Source organism: Ambystoma mexicanum, chromosome 9, assembly GCF_040938575.1.
Source record: "Ambystoma mexicanum isolate Mex_15411 chromosome 9, UKY_AmexF1_1, whole genome shotgun sequence".
Classification (NCBI taxonomy): Eukaryota; Metazoa; Chordata; class Amphibia; order Caudata; family Ambystomatidae; genus Ambystoma; species Ambystoma mexicanum.
In genome coordinates this window covers 867,334,389-867,359,006 of record NC_090931.1, presented here as the reverse complement: position 1 = coordinate 867,359,006, position 24,618 = coordinate 867,334,389, and the positions used below count along the sequence as shown (strand labels likewise).

The 24,618-nt window shown below is 45.1% G+C and overlaps 1 protein-coding gene across 4 annotated transcripts in view; it reads right to left on the bottom strand.

Annotated features, from left to right (window-relative positions):
* The window catches only part of UBE2F (ubiquitin conjugating enzyme E2 F (putative)), a 1,548,845-nt gene that overhangs the window by 857,196 nt on the left and 667,031 nt on the right, over positions 1-24,618 (bottom strand). For all 4 annotated transcript variants that reach the window (XR_011274699.1, XM_069615950.1, XM_069615951.1 and 1 more), the window contains one exon: positions 6,399-6,466. Coding sequence is in view for 3 of the 4 variants with exons in the window: in XM_069615950.1 (XP_069472051.1) it covers positions 6,399-6,466 (68 nt within the window). In the remaining variant the exon portion in view is untranslated. The remainder of the gene's footprint in view (positions 1-6,398; positions 6,467-24,618) is intronic.

The following is a 24,618-nucleotide window of genomic DNA, read 5'->3' as shown; positions in this document are numbered from 1 at the left end:
TCCAGGTGCGATTCGTCTGAGTGTAGGCAGTAAAGGCACCAGGAGTGCCCATCCTCCAGGAAAATTATCTGTAGTCCACATTCTGGGCAGATCCTGAACAGAGGTGTCGAGTCTCCCTTAACTTCGGCCATGTCCACACGGGTTAGGCCTCAAGAATCTTCTGGAATCTGCCACGAAGTGAAGTTCGATGAAAAATCCCCCTTGAGGGGTGTAGAAGCTTCCGAAAACGGGTCCCCCGTTAATCGGATGATGAATCGATGGAGCTTGAGGCTCGATTAACTGAAAAAATAGAGCAAAACTCTTTGAAAGAACACACTACGCAGCAAAAGCTCGAGAGCTATAGCACAAGGACTCTCAACACTTGAACGTGTGGTAAAAATATGAAGATGGCTGCCAGAGGAGGGGCTTAGGTAGAGGGCAGCAGTATGACCCAGAGACCAGTTATTGGTTATTAGGAGAAAGACAGTTCAGAAACAAAACTGAAACTGATTTTTTCTTTAACGAGGATTCCCAGCCTGACGACGGGGAATATTCATGAACATGTGAATCCATGCCAGACCCCATGCTGGAGAAAATATATTCATCAATGTTAAGACATTTTTCGCCTTTATTAGGCATAAAGCTAAAAGTCACAACAGTCTATAAGCGTTACTGATCACTTTTAAAAATGAAGAAATTAAATTGTTTTCCTTTGTGATCCATTATTTATGGGAATTGCAGTTGATGTTGAATTTCACATTCTAAAACGTCCTTAAATACCCAAGTGGTTTTCCATTTTTTTTTTAGATTGTGTTTTCAAGAAAAGCAGTGTTCTACGTGGCATGGCCATATTATTGCAAGTACCCTACTGCAATCACTAACGCTTATAGACTCCAATTACTTTTAGCTATATGCCTAATAGTGAAGGAAAATATCTTAATTTATGTGTCAATTGATGAATATATTTTATGTGAAGCAGGGTGTTTCTCTAAAGAATTGGTTATGTAAATTACTGGATATACTAGTCTTGAGAAACACTAGCACGTGCACCTATGGTTAGTGCACGCTTTGCCTTATTATAAGGTTGGATGGTGTACAGTTTGATTTTCTTTTTTGGATACAAATCCTAGTTTTTATAATTTACATTAAATACTTAATTTAAAAACAACATAGTTACATTGACAAATCATTTTCCACAATTCTCAGTGCAGTTCAGGCTTGTGGTTACTTAGACAACTGTTTTGCAGTTTACATCCTTATTAACATTGCTTTTCATATATGCGGAAAAGGTAATATTTGTCCAGCTTTTACTTTTACCAGAAGAGATTAACGTCGGACTACAGCATCCATCAAACTGCTGATCACGTTGTCCTTTATTTCCAGAGATTTAGTAATCTCCATGCCCAAAGGCACCCACTCCAAAGTCGCTTCAACTAACACAATCCTTGGTGGTCCTATTTAATAGTTAATCATTAATGGGTTGCGAGTTAGTGATTTTGGTTATCATCAAATTATGTATTGCCCTATTATTAATACTAGGCTGTTTAGATGCCCTATGACTATATTAACCAGGAGGCAGCTATCCCCTAATCTCTAGATTTGGGAACAGTCTTCGATGTTGTTCTTACAGAATCCAGTGTGGGGCTTCCAATAGAACTAGCTGATCCTCCATTATTGCTTTCATGCTCTGCCAGGAGGGCCGACATGGCCTTTAACAGTCCACCAGCCTGAGTTAAGGTAGGCCCGAGTGAAAAGAGGGATTCAACTCGGGGTGTGGGCCATTAAAGGCCATGGACGTCCTCCTGGCAGGGCATGATGCACCCCAGGGTTCTTCTGGGGCGCAAATGGCATTCATAATTTTTCATCAGGAGATCTGCGCTGGTAGCAAAGTCGATCTCCCGATGAGAAATTTAAAAAGAAAAATTAAAAAGAGATGGGTTCTGACATTCGGACAAGTGAATGAGTCCCTTGCCCATGTGTATGGCGGTGGCCAGACGGTAGGATCTCCGGATCCTGCAGGTGTGGAGGGGATGGGAAGGCAACAGGGAGAGGCACCTGTTGCCTCCACGCAAGGATTAAAAAAAAGAAGAAAATAAATGCACCACACAGGGTTGGGTCTCGGGTGGCAGTGACAGCGGACAGGGATTGTGTATTCTCGTCTGCTGTTTAAGCCACCTGATTGGCTGAGCGCCCTTCCCCAGGTGCGAATATCATACAATCATCTGTTATTTCTTGCGACCCAGTTTGGTGGTAGAACCTTGAAACGCTTTGTGCTCCCATAACACACAACAATGATAACTCAACCAATACAGCTTTATCTACTTGCACTATCTGGTTCTCAAGTGCTGCAGCTTTGTGCAGAAACACTTTTGAATTATTCAGGGAATTCTTTGTTTTATATTTAATTATATTAGAGGGAGAAGCAAACCTTTTGTTGACGATTAATAATACTGCACTTAGTTGACCCACACAAAAGCACAAACCATACGATGAGCAAATCACTAAGACTAGATAAGAGCAACTAATGATACGATCACGTGAACAACTGGCTGATTACTACATGGTCTAATCTGAAACTGCGGTTCAATCTAAAACTCCAGTTTAAGTGATCAGTTAACGATTCCCTTAAAAAATGCATGCAACGATATTCGTTGAGTATGGGTACCTAGTTGTGTAGAACAGAAGAGGGAAGACTGGTGCTCCAAGCCACCCCAGTCAATTTATGAATGTGGCAATGCTAGCAACAATGTGGCCTGGACTACGAGCCAGCAGCCACACAGTATCCCTGGTCAATGCAAAAAGTGGAAAAGCAAAGAACACTATAGACTTGGCGTTCAAGACAGCATAACCCTAACCACCCAGCCACTTAAAAACGTGCAGGTGCAGGTACTAGAAGCACTATTAGTTTGGGCTGCAAGCAAACAGACCTCTGTTCACCCATATCACTTGGAAACATGTGAGTGCTAGCAACAAGTCCAATCAACACATTCCTGTAAAGTGGAAGTCTGCAATCTGTGGTTCTCCCGATGTTTTAGAAGAGGACTCCCATAATACCTCACCATAGGCAATGATCGCTAGAGGTGGTACGAGTTGTAGTCCAAAACTTCTGGAGAGCCAAAATTTGCAGACCCCTGCACTAAGTGCCAGTGCTCTTATTGTTGTTTTTTTAATAATATAAAGTATTAGTACAAGACTCCTCTGCATCATCCATATGCAGGAGTTCAGATTAATCAGAGTCCAGGTTTTTTGTCTGGGTTTGTCTAGTGGCTTCTACGCTGAGCTTGCAGATAAAGTCTTTAAATCCAGTCCAGCTACGCCTATATCAGAGCAATAATTGAAAGAGTAGATTAATCAAAGCAATCAAAAGGTTAAGCAAGTGTTAAAATCTCATGCAACTATCAAGGTTTACAATTCAACGCAGATCGGCACAAAGGTGGAAGTCTAAGCAAAACCATATGCAGTCAAGGATAGAAGCGTGAAGTTAAGTTGTTATGTTATTTGTCATTTATGTAGCGCTCTATATATCATTGGTATGATCTCAAAGTGCTGGTAGGTTCAACGCCCTCGGGGACCGCAGGTCAGTAGAGAGAGAAAGTGTGGTAGGGTGCGTGGGTGCACCAGTTATGTGTGCATCTGATGTAATTACCTGTTATCAAATTAGATCGTTCCTTTGTCGATTCCTTTATCAACACAATGCCAATAACTTTTCATTCGAGTCCCGTTTAGAACGACTCCAATCTACAAGTAACAGGTAGCAAAATAGCAGGTACAAAGTCCAGCGTTCTACATTCCAGGTGCCTAAATCCAAGCACAACTGCACTCCAGTCACTACCACCCCCCAGTATCATTAAGTACCTCCAAGTATCTTTGCAGTTGGTGTTCGCTGTGCCTTGCTGCACCACTTCACTGTGTCCAATGGAATGCTGGTCTGCACTATCCGTGTGACGGCTCAGTGCTACGGCATGTCAGCCTACAAGAGTTGTGCAACACGGCCCACACTTATACGCACCAACTGCTCTGCTTTGCTGTCACCCCACTGGTCTATTTTCGAGGGATTTTCGTTGAGAGGGCTTAGCGAATGACAAAACACTTTGTCCAGTAATGAGCTCTTCAAAGCCTCAATACCTGTGAGAAATCAACGTCTGAGGCACAAGTGGTCCAGAGATGAATATAGGTTTCTAAACCATCAATCAGCCCCAAAAGCCCCAGAAATACAACAGAAGGGATCCGAACAGATTGGAAACTCAAGTAAATTATAAACCTCCTTGTCCAATGTTGGTAACGTGGACGGAACGGCAGGCTTATCTTCGCAACGTCGTGGATTGTTGGCTATTTGCAACACAGTGAAAATACAATTATTACCCAATGATAAAAGGGACTGTCCAGTCAAGGTTGTATACAAATATCTAGCACACTACAAAATACAACCTACCCCGTAAAGGAACACAGAGGACAGACAGTTTCACGAAGGAAAGGGATGCACTCTGGATACTGACAGGAAGGTAGTCGGTTAAGCAATCCATTTTAACTGTTCAAGTTTATTTGGTTTCAGCAGCTCCTGCGACAGAGTTGAAGATGGGAGACAGCTGTGGGGTATCAGGCCACAGGCAGTTCGGCAAGCGAGACTGGATGGACGGCTGCAGGCTGGCCTACACAGTTGCTCTGGGTCAAGAATCATTGTCTCTGTGCTGGTTGGCGGATCTGGAACACTGGTCGAGGTGTCCCGGACGGCTTTAGTGACTGCAGCGTGACAACAGCCAGTGGTGCAACCGGTCATAGTTTGAGGGTTCGAATGTATCGAAGATGTCCTTAAAAGATGGACACTGGCTGATGCTTTTTGTGGCACTCATAGCTTCTTTGCAGGGCTTGCGTTGTCCTTTAAGGCGGATGGCCCAAAGCTGAGGAGAACGTTTGCAGGCAACAGCCTTGTCCTTTGTTCAGAGACTTTCTGGAACTTCCCACCTAGGAAGCTTGCTGGCAGAACCTAGCAGGGCAGCTGTGTGATGGCTGGGTACCAGTTCTGGAGCTGCTGGATGGGTCCTCTGAGTCTGGTATCTCCCTCTGTTCCCTGGGAGATGGTTAGGGGAGGGATCTTGCTTCCCTTAAGGAAATGCTGTCTTTCCTTCACTGGCAGAATCTGTAAGGCAGACTGTACCTTCAGCCGGGGTCCAAAGGAGTCGTCGTCCTTACTCCTTTTGAAGTCATTGGATGATCTGCTAAGTAAGGGGCTCAGCCCGCTTTTAAAGCCAAATGGGCCCCAGTGATTGGTGCAGGCTAAGCCAACTTAATGAACCAATCCTCGGTCCCCACCAACAATCTTCTGTTATGCGTAAGGTCATAACTAGAGTGCTTTGCAACAGGAAATGTAAAGGGTGATAACTTGTAGTACCAAGTGCCACCCATCTTCCTGTCTGTTGTGGATCAAAGTGTCTCTCTAGTTAATTGAGCTCTTTGTGACTCCTGATCAAAGCACAGTTCTCCCTTGAAGTTTGAGGCGAGAACAAACTTTTTGTCTCCATCAAATCACATACTTCTTCCCTCTGAAAGGGGATACCCTGCAGGGGGTTGCCTAGAGTAAACAGTTGTCCCAGACATGACATTCACTGCCCTTCATACAGAGGGGTGGGAGCTAGCTTCAAACTGACACATTGCATATCAAAGAGGTGTTGGTGTTTCCTGTCCCTTGTGTTAGTTCTGTGACCATGCCTCTTCTCAGGCCTGTTTTCATTTAACTCTCATCAGTATGCGCTGCCACCACACAGAACTTTGACAATAGAACAGGATGGATCAATAGAGCCTTTGATATTTTAATTAGGCTGGCCATATGGCTGGAGGAAGGTGTTGCCTTCCCGCTTCGGAGATGCTTTGATGTACCCATGGCTGTCACATTCCAGCTAAGTGTGACGTGGAGGACTGCGCCTTTAGGCTGTGTCCCCCCGGAGTACACTTGACTATGTGTTTGTTGTGCGGTGAGTATAGGATAGGAAAAGGTGTGCAGATTAGCCCCACACATTTTCTGAGGTTGATCTCCCATCATTCTTTTAATTACAAAACTTCAAAAAAGCCCAGGCGAGTGCACACTCCCCGTGCAGAGTGTGGAATTCCTCACAATGCCCCAACTAAAATGCTGTGCAAAGTTATCGTTTGACTAATTATTTCCCCATCACACAGCATTCTGGTGAAAGTGAGTTAGAATTGTGGGGAAGCATAGGAGAGGATAGTTCGAAAACAGATTGGCAACTTCACAGAAAACACACTATTTAAAAGATTAACATTCATTCTGCATGGATACTTTTTTAAAAACTAATATAAAAAATTCTGAATATTTGTTAACTATGAGCAGAATACACAAACCATGTATGATAACCAACACAGATTTTGCTGCATAAACCCAAAAGTCCCATGAACAGAAAACTCACCACCATATTGTAAGATTCCGGAACTTCAATCTCAAATTGAAATTTCCCACTTTGGTAGTAGCCCTCATCTATAGGGAGAAAAAAGAACCCTGGTTAGAAAGAACGAATGAGAATTATACATCTGGAGTCATTTGATGTTAGAGTTTTATCATTTCATCTCCAGTTTTTTGGAGCAAGGTTTGAACTTCCATCTGTAAAACCATCTGTAATAATCACTCTCTCTAGATGAGTCATAAGAAGAAAATCATTTAACCAAGAGTTTTCTCATTTGGACAGTAACAGAATAATTTTTTAGAAAGATGGTAAATTGACTAAAAGCATTAGTTCTAAATTGTGCCAATAGGACTAAGCTTACTAAGAAAAACACAATGTGCAATGTAAATGTATACAATACAGCTTTATTTCAACGCATCATAAAAGCAATTACATGCAACAAAACAGTAAGACATAAATGCAAAGAAGTACAATCACAATATATTATATAAATAAATACAAATCACTATACCAAATAACACCACATTCTTTTTTTGTTAAAGGTATTTCATTACAGTAAGATCCATAATTAGAAGTACAAAAACGCAGAATTATGTAATGACAGCAGAAGATCTTTTTCCTCTTCACAGCCAAGCTCTGTAGATGTAATGTGACACGGATAAGAACCTCTTAGCATGTAGGGTAAGACTTGCATAAATACAGACCACCACTAGCACAATTGACAACATAACATTTAATAAGTGGAATCAAATAAGCAGCTCACAGGTCCTTATACAGAGGACAGGAGAATGAGAAGTGATAAAAGGACCCAATCACACCATTACAAAACAAATAGGAAGCATTAAAGGTCGAATTCCAGCAATTCTTTATACAACCCATTAGTAATATTAACAACCTAAATCGTATGTATGGTGATATCACAAATTGCAGTTTTATAACTGGCACAAGCAATGTGGGAACTCTCTTTTAACTGATCCCTGAGTCGGAATACCAAGCACAACAACAATCTAAAAGATGCCTATGCAATCCTCTTCCATGACTGTCATGGCATGCAGTTGGTACAAAATGAGCCAATGAACTTAAAGACAATTGCCTACACCTCCAATTTTCAAAGGGCATGTGTGGGCGGAAGAATTATTATTTGGGGCCACACTGGTCTTCATACAGCTCATGTTATGATTTGTGCGAAACAGCTGTTGTATAGCATTTTAGCAGAACACAGCTGTCATTTGAATAAGAATACATGCCCACCTGAAAGAAAACATTCACTTATGTGTTGCAATTATATATTAGAGATAAAGTTCGTTTGCAATAGAAACATACAGTAGCTTACACCCTCCCTACATACGACAGCTCCAACAGGTTCCTTGTAACGTTGCCATGACTTAGTAAGATCACCATTTCTAAGGTCAGCAAGGGATCAATCACACAGAAGACAGCATCCTTCTCCATTTTGCAAAGATTTTGTAGATGTCCGTCATTGGCTTGTATTATCTGAGTGGCATATGATTGAATCTCAGCAGATGGATATATAGAAGCTAAATACATCGGGCAACAGTGGTTACACAAGTCTTATATTAAGAACTTTAACACCTTTTGGGTATGTTTTACTTTAAGTGTATGGTCATAAGGAAATGTAAACAAAAAACAAAAAAAACAAAATAATCCCACTTTGCCCAACATGCCCCTATGGTGGGCATACCCCCAAATCACATTCAAATTAATTTGGAGAAATTATGCAAATCTACACGGAGTGTGCACATTGCCCTGACAAGGGAGTTTCTAACGTCTCATTCATAGTGCACCTCTCTCAGGCACCAGGTTTGTTATACAACGTTGTAAGGTAACGGATTGCTTATTAACAGCCCATTTGGTGATCCTCGATGGTGATAGAGGATTAAATATGAGAAATACTATTGTTTTGCAGTAATGCATGAATTTCATCTAGGAGTCTATTCCAGATACACTACTCATGTCACACATTCCACAGTCATCAAAGATTGTCTAATGCCATGATGCAGTCCTTACAAGCACACATAACTGCCTCAAGCTCAACGGTGACAAGACCGAGGTATTGGTGGTGGGCTGTTCCCGGATCCCTCACTCGGGGCCACTGCCTACTGGCCTGTTCCCTGGGCCCTCTCCCCAGGCCAGTAAGTAAGGTAAAAAACCTGGATGTCATTCTCTCTGCCTCCCTCTCTATGTCAAATCAAGTGACAGCTCTGTGCCAAGCTGGTCACTATCAACTCAGGGTGTTGAAGAAGGTATTACCTATGATACCCAAACCTATGCGCCCTCCTGTAGTTGCAGCGCTAGTTCTTTCTTGCTTGCTTGGATTACTGTAATTCGCTATATCTGTCGCAGCCTATTGGCTTGACACAGCATCTACAGCGTATACAGAATCTGGCGGCTAGACTGGCTACAGGCACCGCGTATGGAGCTCACATCTCCCCGGTCCTGCGTTCACTCCATTGGCTCCCGGTTGGCCAGTGGGTCCATTTCAAGGCCCTGTGCATAATTCCCCGGGCTATCCATGGTCAAAGCGCCGAGTTTCTGCAGGTCAAATGTTCTCGCTTTCTCCCAGAACGGGATCTATGCTCTTCCACTGTGAACCTCCTTGTTGTTCCAAGATTTCACCGTACTAGGATCGGTGGTAGGGCTTTTTCCATAGCCGCGGCCAACCTCTGAAGCGGTCTCCCCTCTGCCATGAGGAAAATTCCCAACCACCTTGCTTTTAGAAGAGCACTTAAGGCCGCCCTTTTCTAGCTTTCTACTCTGTGGCTCTCTCCTATGTGATCAGTCCTCCTTTTCAGCGCCATGATGCCTCCGTGCAACCGTGCGCTATACAAATGCAGATAACATAACGTAGCTCAAAATCTCCTGACTTTGTCCAAATATATGATGATGCTGGTCTAGTGGCTCAAAGAGTAAAAAAGAAATGGATGCAAATGTTGTCTAATGCTGTGATGCAATCATTACAAGCACAAGTTGCCCAAAATCTCCTGACTTTGTTGCAAAGATATGATGCTGCTGGTCTGGTGCCACAAAGAGTAGAAAAACTACATGAAAATGCTGGTCCTTGTTTTATAACAATTTCTGGCCCTATATTTATAGTCAATGTTATGATCTCCCTGTCACAAATGCGTGCTAGACAGCGCTGCGGGGCTTCAGGCCTTCCTCCACAAGTAAGAAAAAACACACTATGAAAAAACTCTGGCGAAAGGGAAGTGGAAAACCAGATAACAACTCTCTTAAAGAGTCGCATGGAAAAAACATTCAATATTAGTAGTGTGTAGGTCTGTTTGCCTTTGGACTACCACCTCTCTCTCCCAACATCTTACCTGGGGAAAGTGTGAAATATTTTTTAGGAAGGGAGCCCTGGCAAATCAAAGGGTAAAGTCCATAGACTAGAAAACTGGCTCCCCAATGATTGCAGGGAAAAGAAAAAGAAATCTGTGGGACCTTACCCGAACGGCACAAGGACACCAACTAAGGTACTTGATCCTATCACAACCAAAAGGGAAGAATTCTCCTCTTGGTTTCAGAGCAGTTCTACAATTTTTAGATACCCACAGAGCCAAAATAAAGGAAGGAAGGAAGAATTCCCAAGTCAATACAACAAGAAGTCCCAAATGAGGTTCACGTTCAAGGCATCACAACAAAGGTTAGTCCATGAAGAAGGTCCGAAGATGGATGTTGCAAACAACCGGAGTAAGCCAACAAAGCTAGTAACAAAGAAAATCCAATAGCAGGTCTGTGTAATAAACAATGTCCGAATGAACAGTAGATCAACAAGTAAAGTGAGCGGGAGAGAACAGGACGCATCAGATGATCCAACGGCTAGATCAGAGGTATTCAAACTGTGGGTCGCGACCCCCTAGGGGTCCGCGGGTGCATCCCAGGGGGGCCCTGAGAGCTCAGCATGAAAAAAGATTTTTTTTTTTTTTTTTTTTTTTTAGATTGGAAGAAATGGGCAGGGGTGGCCCACATGGGCGGGCTGAAGCATGAAACTGTCTCAGGCAACAATGAAAAAGTGGCCCACAGTTGTAAATGGATATTCATTCCTTTAGTCACAGACTGGGCCTCATTACTACTATGGCGGACCAGTAACAACGGTGCTGGTAAGCTACCGGCACCGTTGCTACCGTTCCGCCATAGTAAGAGTTGTGCTCGTGGGTGCTTGACAGCCCCCGCCAGGTCTGACCTCAGCTCGTCGGATGCACCGGCACCGTTATTAACGGTGCCGGTGCATCCGAGCTCCCCATTCCCATTTGAGCCATATGGGGCTCAAATGGGAATGGGGATCTACCGGCACCTTCGAAAGGGCAATTATCATGTCCGCCTAACTCGGCATGACCTAGTAATTGCCCATTCGCGGGTGCCAGACCCGGATGCAACTCCAGTGGCAGCCGTGCCGGTTTTACCGGCACAGCTACCGCCAGAGTAGTTATGAAGCCCACTGTTTCAATAGTACCCAAAGGGGTGCTTTGTGTTAAAATGTAAGTAAATTGTGATATATTCAGCAACAATGGTCAACATTACTAACTGCATAGTTAAGTAACTCATCAAAATGGTCCACATTGGCCAAAATGGTGGCCCATTTTGATTGGCCCAAACTAGCATTTTACATTTTTGGTACAGGCATTGCCCTATAGGCCTGTCAGAGCCTGGCGGCTCATCCATAATGGCAAGAGGCGCCCACCCAGTGGCCCCTCACCCATTATGGAGGAGCTAAGGAGCCAGCCCAGTGAAACAGTGAGCACTCCCTCAGCTGCTTTATCCAGCTAATGGAGTGCTCTTGGGCTGGCTGAACTGTCAAAGGGAAACACTGTTTCCCTTTGACAGTTCAGTTTAGTTCCCCAGCCGCACATGCTCACTGAGCCATGCAAGTGCTGGGGCGTTTTGCTTCGCCAGCATTGCATAGCTCATTGGAAATGCTTGCTGGGGCACTGCATGTCTGTATGTCCGAGGGGGAGCTCCTGCGCCTCCTCGCACATACGGACAGAGCAGCTGGAGCAGGCCGTTTCAGCACCCACACACAGGCCAATGCAGAAGGTACGTTTATGTTCATTGTTTTTATTTAAACATGTGTATGGATGCGTTATGAGTGAGTGTATGGTGATGGATGCTCATGTGAATGATAGAGTGATTGCTGTATGAATGTGCAGCGCCTTGCATATACACATAATCATGTTCATTGTGTTAGGACCAGTGGGGCCCAGGGGACAGGGATGGTATCTTTTTACCGGACATCTATCATTCAAAACCCTCTGCCTTGTCCACAAGGCTTTCTGGGGCCTGGGTTCAAAATACCTTCAGCTACTCCTCCGCAAATACCTCCCCTCTCGAGCTCTTCACTCCTCTACCTCCAACTCCCTCAGGGTCAGTCGTTTATCAAAGAAACGAGCTGGGGGTAGATCTCCGTCTTCGGCTGGGGCCTCCCTCTGGAACAGCGCCCTGCCACTCTAAAACTTGAGGAGAACCATCTTTCTTCCTGCACTTATCAGACCTACCCTGTCTGCTGCCTTAAACGTAGCACTTGAAAATTGCTGGCTGCACTACCACTGTTTGTTGCCTTTATTATTTATTTATTGTTATTTATCTGTTTCTCCTCTGCTTCGCACTTTCCACTTCTCCCCCCTTCCATGCACTTTTCCCCTCACACTTGCGCGTTCTCAATGTCACTGGGCCTAGTAAGATCGCTGTTTTATTCTCCTCTGTTCCCCTCCCTTGCCTTGTCACGCTCTGAAACACTTGTGTACGAGCGCGATAGAAATAAAATATCAATGCCTGCCCCCTGGACTCCCAGCAACAATTGCAAACTGTTTGGCTATTTACCCATTTTTTGTTAAAAGTATGCTCTACAATGCAACATTTTAACCTATTATTTAAAAAAAAATTCACAGGGGGAAACCCCCCCGAACCTCCCCTTAATGCCCCTCCACTTAAAAAAGATTCACCAGCTGCCACTGGCCCTCAGACTGTGTTGGGAACGGGATGGGGGAACCGAGGGACTATGGTGGGAGCACAATGGGCGGGAACCATGGGATAGTGATGGGAGCAGAGTGGGGAGAGCCCTGGGTGTGTGATGGGGTGGGGAGAGACCAGCGACTGGGTAGGAGTGGGATGAGGGAGCCCAGCGACTTTGATGGGAGCAGGTGACGGCGCGCAATATATACTGTCCATTTGGCATTTCTGGGGGGTCCCGACCTGCCCAAATTTTGCTCAGGGGGGCCCTGGCCAAAAAAGTTTGAAGACCACTGGGCTAGATTGAGAAGCGTACTGGATCCTGAGCGCGTTCTGCACCGTTGTGGTGTGTACGCAGCATTCCCCACGTGACCAACACCTGACATGGCTGCACCCGGCATCTGCCAAGATATGTGGTTCCTTGTGGCTCGTCCCACCCTAAGGCACCATGGCAGGAAATAGGATTGCAGGAAATCTAAATGCCTATACACAAAAATGGGGGCATATAACACCCTCCTCCCCCACACCCACACTGGACAATAGTGGAGGCTTCAGTCAGTGAAGAATGAGAACACCTTCCTGTTTCACATAGCTACTGGTGGAAAATCAGAGCATGGTTTAGAGCAGGGGTCTGCAACCTTTGGGTCTCCATATGTACTGAAATTTGACTCCCATGGTTAACTATGCTGGTTAGGCTGATGGGAATTCTAGTCAATGCATGTGGAGAACCAGAGGTTGCAGATTGGAGAACCAGAGGTTGCAGATGGCTGTTTGAGAGCAGAATTACAGAATTTCAGGTAGTGGTTTAACCAGCAGTACGCAATTGTTGAGAATGGCCAAGTGCAGAATGCTCTATCAGGGGATCTAGCATGCTAGAACTTTCATTTAATTAGATAACGTCCCACTTATGAGCTCATTGTACATATTCTCATTGTTATTTTGTTTTGTTCGTTTCGTCATGGCAATTGTGCTCACATGGGAACCAGTGTATTATTAGAAGATATGATCATTTAGCTGCATAGGTTTTAATCCCTAAACATTACCCTTTATTTTCATGTGGTTGAGTATTTTACTATGAAATCATTTGGTACATCTTAATTAAAGGCGATATGCCAACAAAAGTAATCAAATCATATAGTTGAGGACAATTAAAAACTTTATTTAAACACATTTCATCGGAATGTATAGTTTTACTGATAGTATTTGTTCATCTACATGGCCAACTAAAGACCAAGATAATCATTTATTTAAATAAACAATCGAATCAAATCGACAATTAATTTCATCAGTACATGCTCAGACAAACCCAATTATCCAAGGAGCCACTGCAGCTCGTCCAAACCACGGAACAGGATAAAATTAAGTCCTGTAAAAAACAAGCAACTATTCAGAAGTGTCCCACACCCTATAGCAAAGGCAAGATGGATACAGTTTTCCTCGCTGGGATTACTTATCTTTGAAATAGCTCATGGTAGAGATTGGATCTAGACAACCTTTCAATAGCCACGAGGGAACAGCCAACTGTGAAAATCCATGGTTGGCTTTGTCACGGTATCATGGCTGCTACCAGAGCCACATGAGACATCTCGGATATGTATATGGAGCTACATGGGATCTGCGAGGAACAGATTCTCAGAGAAGGAACTGTTGCAAGACCAACATCCCAGAACTAGTATCTTCCCGAGCCAAAAAACAATAATCCAGCCAGTAATGCTCATCAAGGGAATGCAGAGATGACTAAGTGTGTCATATGTCCAGAAACAACACCCCATTGCAGAGAGGAGGGAGCGGCTTGGAATCTGATGCCTTCAGGCACGTCCTTCACCTGCTCTTAAAAGGTGTTGATGTAGATGACAATGCAGCTGAAAATAGTCTGCCTGGTAATGGTCCTCCTCCTTGGCGGTTCATCAAACCACATAAATAATTGTTTGCCAATCCAGTTCTCCTTGGACTGAGAAACATAAAAAGATCACCCTCTTCAGGACAACTAAAGAAAACCTCTAACCCAGTACTGGAATGATATTGCAGAGGAAATAACACAGGAAGAATCATCTTTTGAAAGATGGAGGTCAGACAACCCTTTGGGAGAAAGGAGGACCTTGCTCCCAAATTCACCTTCTCCTTGTACACCAAGAGAAAAGTAAACTCCACACAGCGAGCCTGTAGCTCACTCACAAGACAAGTCAACGTGAAGGCTATAAAAAAATAGAATTCTTGATCAAAAGAAACAAGGGACACAGAGTTTATAGAGTCAAAAGTTGGCGCAATCAACAATTAAGGTTCAGACTTGCATGGTTTGGGAGGAGAACCTGACCTCCTGGCTGTAACAGAATATTCATCCTCAGCGGAAGTCTCACCTAAAGAGCAATCAACATTTCAAGGAGCTCAGAGTACCACGTTCTTCTTGCAAAGTCAGGAGCCACAAGGATCATGGCTACTCTGTACCGTTTCAAGTCATACAAATGATTAAGGTACCCATTCCCAACTAAGGCATTCCTACAGAGCCCCTTATGGGAAACTCCTTGAAACTGAACATGGGATGCTTGACATTCTGACAAAAGGCAAATAGATCAATTAGGGGCAAACCCACACATCGCAAAGACGATATCAATCAACTTCTAATTAAGTTCGACTCATGGAAAGTCAACTGCTGCCTATTCAGGACATGGCCAAGGATGTTCAATTTTCTGCTAGTTAAGGCAAAACAATTAGGCCTATCCTCGCAGAGCCCAGTCCCAGATGGATTTGGGCTGCCTACACAGAGAATAAGAGCTCAGTCCACCCACTCTTGTTTAGGTAATGCATTAAAGTTGTTGATTGGTCAGGACTTGAGCAACCTCCCTTCAATGTTCTGCAGGTGACGAAATAAGCATGATGGACCCGATTTCCAGCATATTGATATGGAGAATCCATTCTCGCTCTTACTCCCGCAAGCGTGTTAACAGAAAGGCCAGACTGATTGACGCCTCAATCAAACAGGGACTAGTTTATCACGAGAGTCATCTACGAACAGAATGCCAAAAACACTCTCCATACGGAAGGTTGCATGGGGAGCAGCACCAGAAAAAGACTGCAGCACTGTCTGGCTGTGAAATTGGACAAGTTAGCAAGTTTCTGCAGAACTGGGATCTCTACTGCAGTCAGGCACACTGGAAAGACCGTATCTGCAATTTAATCTCAGGGATCAGGAAAATGTGTGAGGACATAAGACCCAGGATGCAGAGAAACAGTCAAGCTGGAACTTTAGTGTCTGGTCCGAACACCAGCACTGCCTGACTGATCTCACTGACCCTTTTAAAGGGTCGAAGGACCTTGCCTATCCAGCGGTGTAACTAGAGCGGGGTGAAAGCAGACTGAAGCTCAGGAAAAAAATAAAACAGAGTGAAAACTACCATAAAACTTCAATAGGGGGGCGTGGCTAGCAGCCATGCTGTAAGGACATGTTTTCCTTCAGCTCCTGGAGATCATAATGATCCGGCCTGAAACGTCAACAATAACTCGTTAATCCTCCTGCAGATGAAACAAAGGCTGCAAGAAGCAGGCTAGCATAAGGTGGAGCGAGCAGAGACGTGGCAGAGGGTGGATTGCCGAGCGCAGGCTCCCGAAGATTAGAACCTGGCCAACGGCAGTGTAACAAAATGGCGGATGCAGGCAGGACCCGGGACACACTTAGAACAACAAGGTGTGGAACAAGGTCGGACCTGCGGGTGCCCCCACCCCCTGGTCTAATTGGTCTGTACATTCGCAAGGCTGGTGGTTGTGCGACAGCAATGGTTGGCACGGTGCAAATCGGTGGACCGTGCTAAAGAGAGGTGGTGTGCCCGAATACAAGAGAGACCAGCAAGCGTTCTGGTGGACACCAGGGGATTATCGATGGTGCCGAATACAAAGTCGTGAAGAATTTTGAGGCGGCGGTGGCCCGAGGGCAGGCCTCCTTGTGGTACATCAAGGAGGCGGGTACAAACTTGTGAAAGGGTCGACAAGTACACAGATGCACCAGTGCCTACAGTAGCTCACAGCCCCCCGTTGCAGGACTTGGCGTGCTGGGAACAGAGAAACAGACCAAATTAGCACAGACTAAAGCCAGAACGGCAAGCGAATACCCAGTGATACCAGCGGGCCCCTGCAGATGGATTAATACGAGCTAAGAATAGTGTGAGGCGTTGTCGGCGCGGCAAAGGAGGAGCAATGTGTCGGGGTGGACTATGAAGGGCGAGAACTGAAGGAAGACTGGCAAGCAGTTCGAAGACCAGCGAAGGAGCGCTGGAAGAACCCTGGACATAGTGGTGTGGTGAGGTCCGTGGGGGTGGCCGCAACCCGGGGGATGAGCTGCCCTGCAGAGCAGCAGTGCGTGCGCTCATTGACTTGTATGCTGGGTGAGACAAGAGACATATGATAGCACAGGGGTGCCCGGCTTCGGTAGAGGCACCCAGCCTCCCCCCCCCCCCCCCCAACACCATACCCTCCTCACTTATGTAACACACCAAGGCGGACCAACAAGGGGACTATTGGTGCGCATGCACAGTAGCAGGCCCCGGTCCACGGGGGATAATAACAGTATAATAAGGGAATAAAAGCCTGCCAAGGTGAGCAGTACGTTACTGCAGTCCACATCCAGGTAGGCACGACCCGAGAATGGGGCCTAAGTAAGCACAAGCTGAATATCAAATGCAGCAACGGACGCCAGCTGAAGAATGGGTCGATGACCACTGGCTGCACTACAACTGAACGGCACTCCAATGGAGCCGCATGCAAAAGGTATGGTGTGAGGAAGAGGCTGTGGACCTGGGGACAGCTCCAACGCACACCAACAGTATGGAGACAGATGACAGTGTGCGCGGGGTGTGATCTAGGGCGCACAGAAGGAAGGAAATAGGTGCCCAGGATGGTCCCCGGGACCCCCCCTGCTGCCAGACCTTGTACATCAAGAACGAACATTAAGGGCAGATATTGACAGCAGCTGGTGATTAGGAGACAGGGGCAGAAGCAATACCCCGGTCAGCAGAGTACACCAATCAGGTTGTAGTTGCGGGACAAGCTGCTAGAGCGCACTGCACCTTAGGGCTATCCACATCCCTGCAGGCAAAACCCAGGTGTAAGGTCTAAGAGAAGCACATGCTGGATTGTAAATCACAGCCCAACAACAACCAAGTTCATACTGACTGGCGCCATGAACGGAGTGGTGACACACGAGACCACACCCGAACCGTAGGGGTGTTCTGCATGGAAAGGTGGCCAGCTGGATGACATGGGGGCTCAAGAAGGTGCAAGAGCCACAGGCTGGGGTAGGGGGGTCAATGAATGCACACAACAATGGCACGATACAGGAAGAGTGGGGGAAATTCAAGCTGAAGCACAAGCAAAGGTCTGCGGGCCTACAGCCAGCTTCCAACAGGCTATTGGGAACCTCGCAGGAAGGAGAAAAACTAATACGCCCCAATAGCGGTAAGCACGAATGGGTGTGTGCCGGCAGCAGCTACCCGCCTGTGTCAGATTATAACAGAAATTACTCTGTGGGTCACATACAACTGGGCAATAACCCACCTCTCTGTAGAGGAGCACCAAACCAGACACTGGGCGACTGAGTGCACACTGACCAGTGGCAAAATATATGGTAACATCAGTGACGACAATACTACAGCACTGGATATTCAAGGCGGCCTACATCCATTAACAGGGAGTGATCAACAGAACGGCCACCGACGAGGGCAGAACCAAACAGAAGAACCGGTGCTGTGTTAGCTAACTATGGCGTCCAAGTCGCAGAAGAGCAAGTCAAAGCAAACCAAGTCAAAGCAAACCACGCCTGACAATTTTACAAAATCTACAAATGTGACAGAGTACGCCACGCTAATGACCCTATCTTCACAAGGAGGCCAGACCCAAATGAAAGGAGACCAGCGAGTGCTGGACGCCATAGCAGCCTTAAAATTAGCACTAGAGTCCAAAATGGATGCCATCAGTCTGGATGTTAACCTTCTGAGGCAAGATGCTCGGGCACTTGCACAGCTCACTGGAGCTCTTGAAAAGGAAGCCGCAGTGAACACTGCTAGCCTTAACGACACATTGAGGGATGTGTCGATATTGCAGCAGCAATTGAGGTTTCTGGAGGGCAGAGTGGAAGATGCAGAAGGAAGGGCCAGATGTAATAATGTCAGAATTATTGGACTCCCGGAAGGGGAGTAGGGTGTGAACCTCACCAATTTTGTAGAGAATATGCGGTTACAAAAAATTGGCCCAGCAGGGCTTCACAGTAGATAGGGCACCTGATAAGGAAACTGCCACCGGGAGCCCCGCCACGGCCCATTATAGCCCAAATTCTAAACTACAAGGAAAGAGAAAGGATCCTTGAACACTTCCATAACGGCGGCACAATGCAGCGAGCTTCAGCAACTATTACCGCATACCCGGACTACACTCTGCAGGTGCAAAAACAGAGGATGCATTTTACATCGGTAAAAAGGAGGATGCGGGAGACAAACCTCAAGTACCTGCTGTTGTACCCAGCACAGCTGAAAGTAATAAATGGAGGAAGGGCCATCTTCTTTGATACTCCGATACATGCCCACAAGTGGATGGACAAGGAAAACATGCCAACAGGAGGGGCTGATCAAATGGCAGACGAAGGAGACGCGCACTAGAAACCTAGGAAGAATCAGTGAGGATGTTGCTGGACTTAGTATGTCTGCGGCCGGAAGCGACTTTTTTGTAGAATTCTCAGGCACTAATAATTTTGCGGGTAACAGGAGCCAGCAGAGTAGTTCCCGTCCAGCAACGCACTGCTGGGAAGTGTTCTTCACAGAAGAAAGGGTTTGTTTAGGGATACTAGCGGTTAAGTATCCACCTGCTGCACCCAGACACCAGGACAGACAACTGGGGAAGGGGGAAAAGCAGGGATGCCTGAGCACAAGGTGTTGAGCTGGGCAATTGTTGGGGATAGGGAGGGTTGGGGAGTTGGGGTAGTTAGTTGGGCCTATGGATCCACACAAGAAATGCATAATATGTATAAAGGACTACCGAGACATGTAGGAACGCTAGTTTATGATGGGGGAAACTTAGAATTGCCTCTTGGAACAGTAAAGGGGTGAATAATTACATTAAAACAGAATAGGATAATTACTAATCTGCGGCGCCACAAGCTAGAGATAGCACTCCTTCAGGAGACACACCTCACAAATGAAAAATTAACTGTACTGGCCCGGAAATGGGGTGAGACGACAGTGGGCTCAACATATTCTGCGTATGCAAGAGGGGTCCTAATATGGATAGCGCCGGCTGTACCATTCAAAGTCCTTAAGAGCTTTAAAGACGATGGAGGGAGGATGATCATAGTACAGGGACTAATGCAACAGATAGAACTATGCATTATCAATACCTACGCACCAAACCACGACATGGCGGCCTACTTCCGTTTGCTGTATCCGCAAATAGGTGCATATAGAGTTGGCACATTAGTATGGGGAGGGGATTTTAACTGCACATTGAATCCGGCTCTTGACAGATCAGATGTTAAATCAGTGAACCCGGGTCCTTCAGCTAAAGCCTTGAAAAACCCTTCTGCCGGCGTTTAAGTTGTCAGACATATGGAGGGACCTGCATCCGCAAACCCGAGAATATTCCCATTACAAGGCCCACAATGATCTATACACTAGACTACACTATGTCCTTACTGGGGATGAGACGCTAGGCAAATTCAAAATGGCTGAATATTAAGAACATGTTCTATCAGATCATGCTCCCCAAGTGGTCACGTGGCAGAATTCCCCCTCTAGGGCAAGTATCCCGACCTGGAAGCTTGGCAGAGAATCCCTAAGAGAAATCGATGTTCCGGGAACACATGAGAGAAGGATTACTTCAAAAACAACACAGGGAGTGTGGAATCGGCTGGCACGCTATGAGAAGTCTTTGAAGTTGTGATCAGGGAGACTGCAATAGCCAAAGCAAAAGGAATGTAAGCCAGTATAGAAAGGGATTTACATAAGGAGGACATCAAATTAGCAGGCATGGACTGTGCAGGAGACATGTCTAAGGACAGGGCCCAGGAGGTCACTCGCGTACAACAAGAATGTTTGGAACACTGGGATAGACTGGGTAAGCTAACCTACAAGAAATATGTAGAAAGGCAACATGTCGAAGGGGACAAGCCGGGACGCCTACTGGCATGGCTGTACAAAAGTGAGGTTAAAAGGGACCGGATACGGAAGACTGCAAGCAGGTATAAACATGCACTTCTAAGAGTTTTACATGGGGTCATTGCAGAGACATCAGACATGCAGTCGGCAGATATACAAGAAGCCGTGCGCAAATAGATCTTCCTAAACTGGATGCAGAAGCAGCAAGTCAGCTGGAGGACCCCCTAACCATAGAGGAGCTTGAATCTACCATTAGAGGGTTGCCGACCGGCAAGGACCCGGGGGTAGATGGGTTGCCTAGTGAATTTTATAAAGAGTTCATGACAGATGTGCTACCCCCAATGCTATCAATGCTCAATGAGGCGCTGGAGACAAGTAATTACGAGGGTCCATTATTTTACAGCTATTGAAGCTAAACAAGCCAGACACTAATTGTGGATTTTACAGACCCCTGTCACTACTTAACAAAGACAGCAAAATATTGACAGCGTTGCTAGCTAACAGGCTTAAGCCAACAATATCTAAGCTTATACACTCAGATCAATCTGGGTATGTCCCAGACAGGGCTAGATTGATGCTCTCAGTGATGGGGAGGACAACGTTGTTAAAAATTGTGGTGCTCACAAGGCTGCTGCATTACTTCACTAATGTTCCATACACCATTCCCAAATGTTTTTCCAAGAGAATCGACACGATATGCCGTGGTGTCCTATGGCACAATACTCAATGCCGCATGGCACTGGCAAAATTGCAAAGGCCATACGATCAAGGAGGTATAAAAGTGACCCACTTAGAGGCATATTTTGTGGCATGCCAGCTGCAGTTTGTCACAAAGTGGCTGTTGGACGAGCAGATCCAGGACATAAGGTTGTTGCAATTAGGGTGCACCACGTTTTTATTGCGGGAGGAGATATGGACAGAGACACCACGGGTCCCAAAACCCCAGTTGCTGTTGAGGCTGGGTAAGATGATGTGGCACAGGGCTCGTCGCTTCCTGGAGATGAAATCGCCTTATTCCTCTCAGATCCCATTGGTGACAATAAAAGTGGAAGATCAGCAATTTAGACTAAGCGTCGGGAAGTATTGCAAGCCAATGGCATAGCAACGCAACGATGGGAGACTTAGTGAAGGAAGGTAAGCCAATGGATTTTGATGAACTCACCATAGAAACAGGCATAGACGAGGGACAATATATAATATACGGCTCACTCCTAGCTAAGCTAAGGCAGAAACAGACTGGGATAGATAGGGTTCTACAAGAAGATGAAAGGATAGAAACGGAGGGTGGGCATGCAGTGTTGTCAATATATGAGGTTTTAATGTCAAGGGGGGATAAGCTTGAACAGACTAGGCACAGCTGGGAAGCAGTTTTGCAAGAGCAGTTCACAGATGCGGAATGGGGAAGAGCATTTGCTTAGACGGATGAGGGAGGGCACTGCTTGTGTTTAGTCGCTTGGTATTCTTGTTTATTGTCAGTAAGGTTATCAAAGAACCCCTTGAGACCTTGGCACAAGGTTATAACAATCGGGCTAAAAGGAGAACTCGAATTTAATCCAGTTCAAGGTGTGCCCATGCTTGGCTCTCCATTAGAGTTGCAAAAACGATTTAAAAAAACATTCCAAAAAACATTCAGTTGGAGGTCATTCATAATTCATTCATAGATTCACACTAAAAGACAGGCATCCTCAGTGTCGCATTTTTTTAATTAATTATTTATTTGCTTGGAGGCTGAGAATATGCATCCAATAAGCAAACGCCACAATTTTGGTATGCCAATGCATTTCGGAGCAAGTCCGTCCTCAGGGCTAAGGCACTGTTCATGATCATATGCGTTTGCCAATTAGATAATCAACATATCAATATATACATCAAAATCCGAAATTCAAATCATACAGTATATCATCAACTGGATCAACCCATCAAGAGGTTGTTGAGAAAACAGTTGCAAAAAGTTACAGTAAAACAAAATCAAGGTGCAAAGATTAAAATCAAAATCAGAATAAAAATCATACTGTTTTATTTTCACATCGGGTAGTGAGTGCAGTTGCCAGTTAAAAGGCCATGCAAATAAAATGAAAATTAAATTAGAAACGAGTCACCATTGTATCAACTGTCCTGTTAGCGGTAATAGAATCCTCATTACCTGCTTATAATGGTTGTGTGGCCAAAACTGTAAAATAATTATTACTGGCGGGTTTCCTGTGTCACAGGACGATTGATATTGTGTGTAAATATATACACGTATCACATCATACGTCTGAATCTACTTTATCATCTACTTTCACATTGTACGTCTTAATTTACTTACAAGTCTGCTGCAATCCGTAATTTTGCATTCTTACTTTCCTAGGTCTGGGTGTATGTGTGTCTGCCAGCAAAGAAAGCTGGCTTCTGCGCATATGGTTCTGAAAACAAGTAACACTTGAGCCCTTTGCTAGGCGACGCCATTCGCTGTAAACTGCATCGGCGTCGCGATCACCTCGGGCCCCACAGCTTCCTGTTGCCAGGGGCTGCGGGGAGGGAATGGTGTGTTATGTCAAAGCCTAATCGGTAATATATACATAAAAAGTAAATCTAATTCAAATTAAAAATGAATTAAATATTAACTTCATATTCACATAATGGGCCCAAAAAGGGGCGTGGCCGCTGATAGTTTCTAAAGCTATTAACGAATGCTTCGTGTGCCAAAGCTCACTGCAGTCTTGTTATGGAAATTTGTGTAACTCATGGCTAATTGTACTAAGACTGCCTAGCGTGAACTGTCAGAACCAAAGATGTTCTGTTTGTTTAAATGGGGGTAAGTAGACCCGGATATGTTAGTCGTGTAAATACTTACTCAATGGTGCTTGCTGCTGGAGTCATTTCAACTACTGATCGCTAAGGAAATACTGTGTTGCAAAGTTGTCTACATACAGATCAGATTCAGTCATGGATGTTCTCAAATGATAACATGGTGCTTGCTGTAATACACCTAGGTGACTAGTGGGAGCATGTTATTACCCTGCTCTCTGCTGTTGCCTATAGCAAGCATAGTGTTTGGTTTATGGCGTTCACTGACATTTATTGCCCTTAATGCAAAGGATTACTGAAGGTCGGCCATTCTGTAGATCTCCTGGTGCCCATAGTATGCTAGTAGTGTACTAGGTGTCTCACATGTCGTTCACTCCCTTACTGGTCACCACAGTAAAAAGGATTCAAGATGGTTGACCCAGTCAATCTGAATAGGTGTGCCCAATATTGTAGTCATGTATACCAATTGGCTAAAATTCACAATTCACAACATTCGATAGATAACAAATAGTTCACTTCCTCGTTTATCCCCCCTTGTGCAAGGCAGTCTAGACAGTGAATCCAGTAGGTTTCTTTCTGGTCCATCCTTTTATTCAGGTTCTCATGTGCGTTGTATCGTATGATTAGATCCACTATCTGAAACCGTATCTGGTTGATGTTATGTCTTTTTTCTTTCCAGTGTCTCGCTACTGCAGAGTTCACATTCTCTGTACGTATGCACGATCTGTGTTCATTCAATCGAAGTCTCCCCTGGCGTTTTGATTGTCCAACATAGTAAATGCCACAAGGGCATGTAGAGGAACAAATGCCATGTCACAATCGGTAGATTAGTTATAATATTTGGGGGATACAGTTTACGGTGGTGGGATAGAATAAGAATGGTGGAATAGGCTGGGGTACGGGTGGTGGGAGTTATGGGGCGAGGCAATAGACACAATCGGTTGCATATGGACATGACATGTACAAAAGTCTGGTTATGATGTGGTTATAAAAGAAAATCAATAAAAAATTGGTTACAATAAAAATAAAGACTTCAATAGATTAAAAGAGGCCTGATCTGCCCTTACCAAAACCAGTCATCTAGCTAGGGAGAAGCCTTGGATGCTTCTCCCTGCTCAGGTGACTTGCCACAATTGACAGCACATTTGTAAACAAACGTGAAGCCCATGTCAATCCAAAAAGCAGCAAAGCAAAGTAAAATTGGCAAAAAAAAGGCTCCAACAATCAAGGCAACCTCCAGTGGCTCACACGGATGACAAGAAAGTAGGTATCCAGGAATTTTGAAAACGCACCTGTCAGATAGTCGTTTAACTTCCCCAACCTCCTCCTCACCTGGG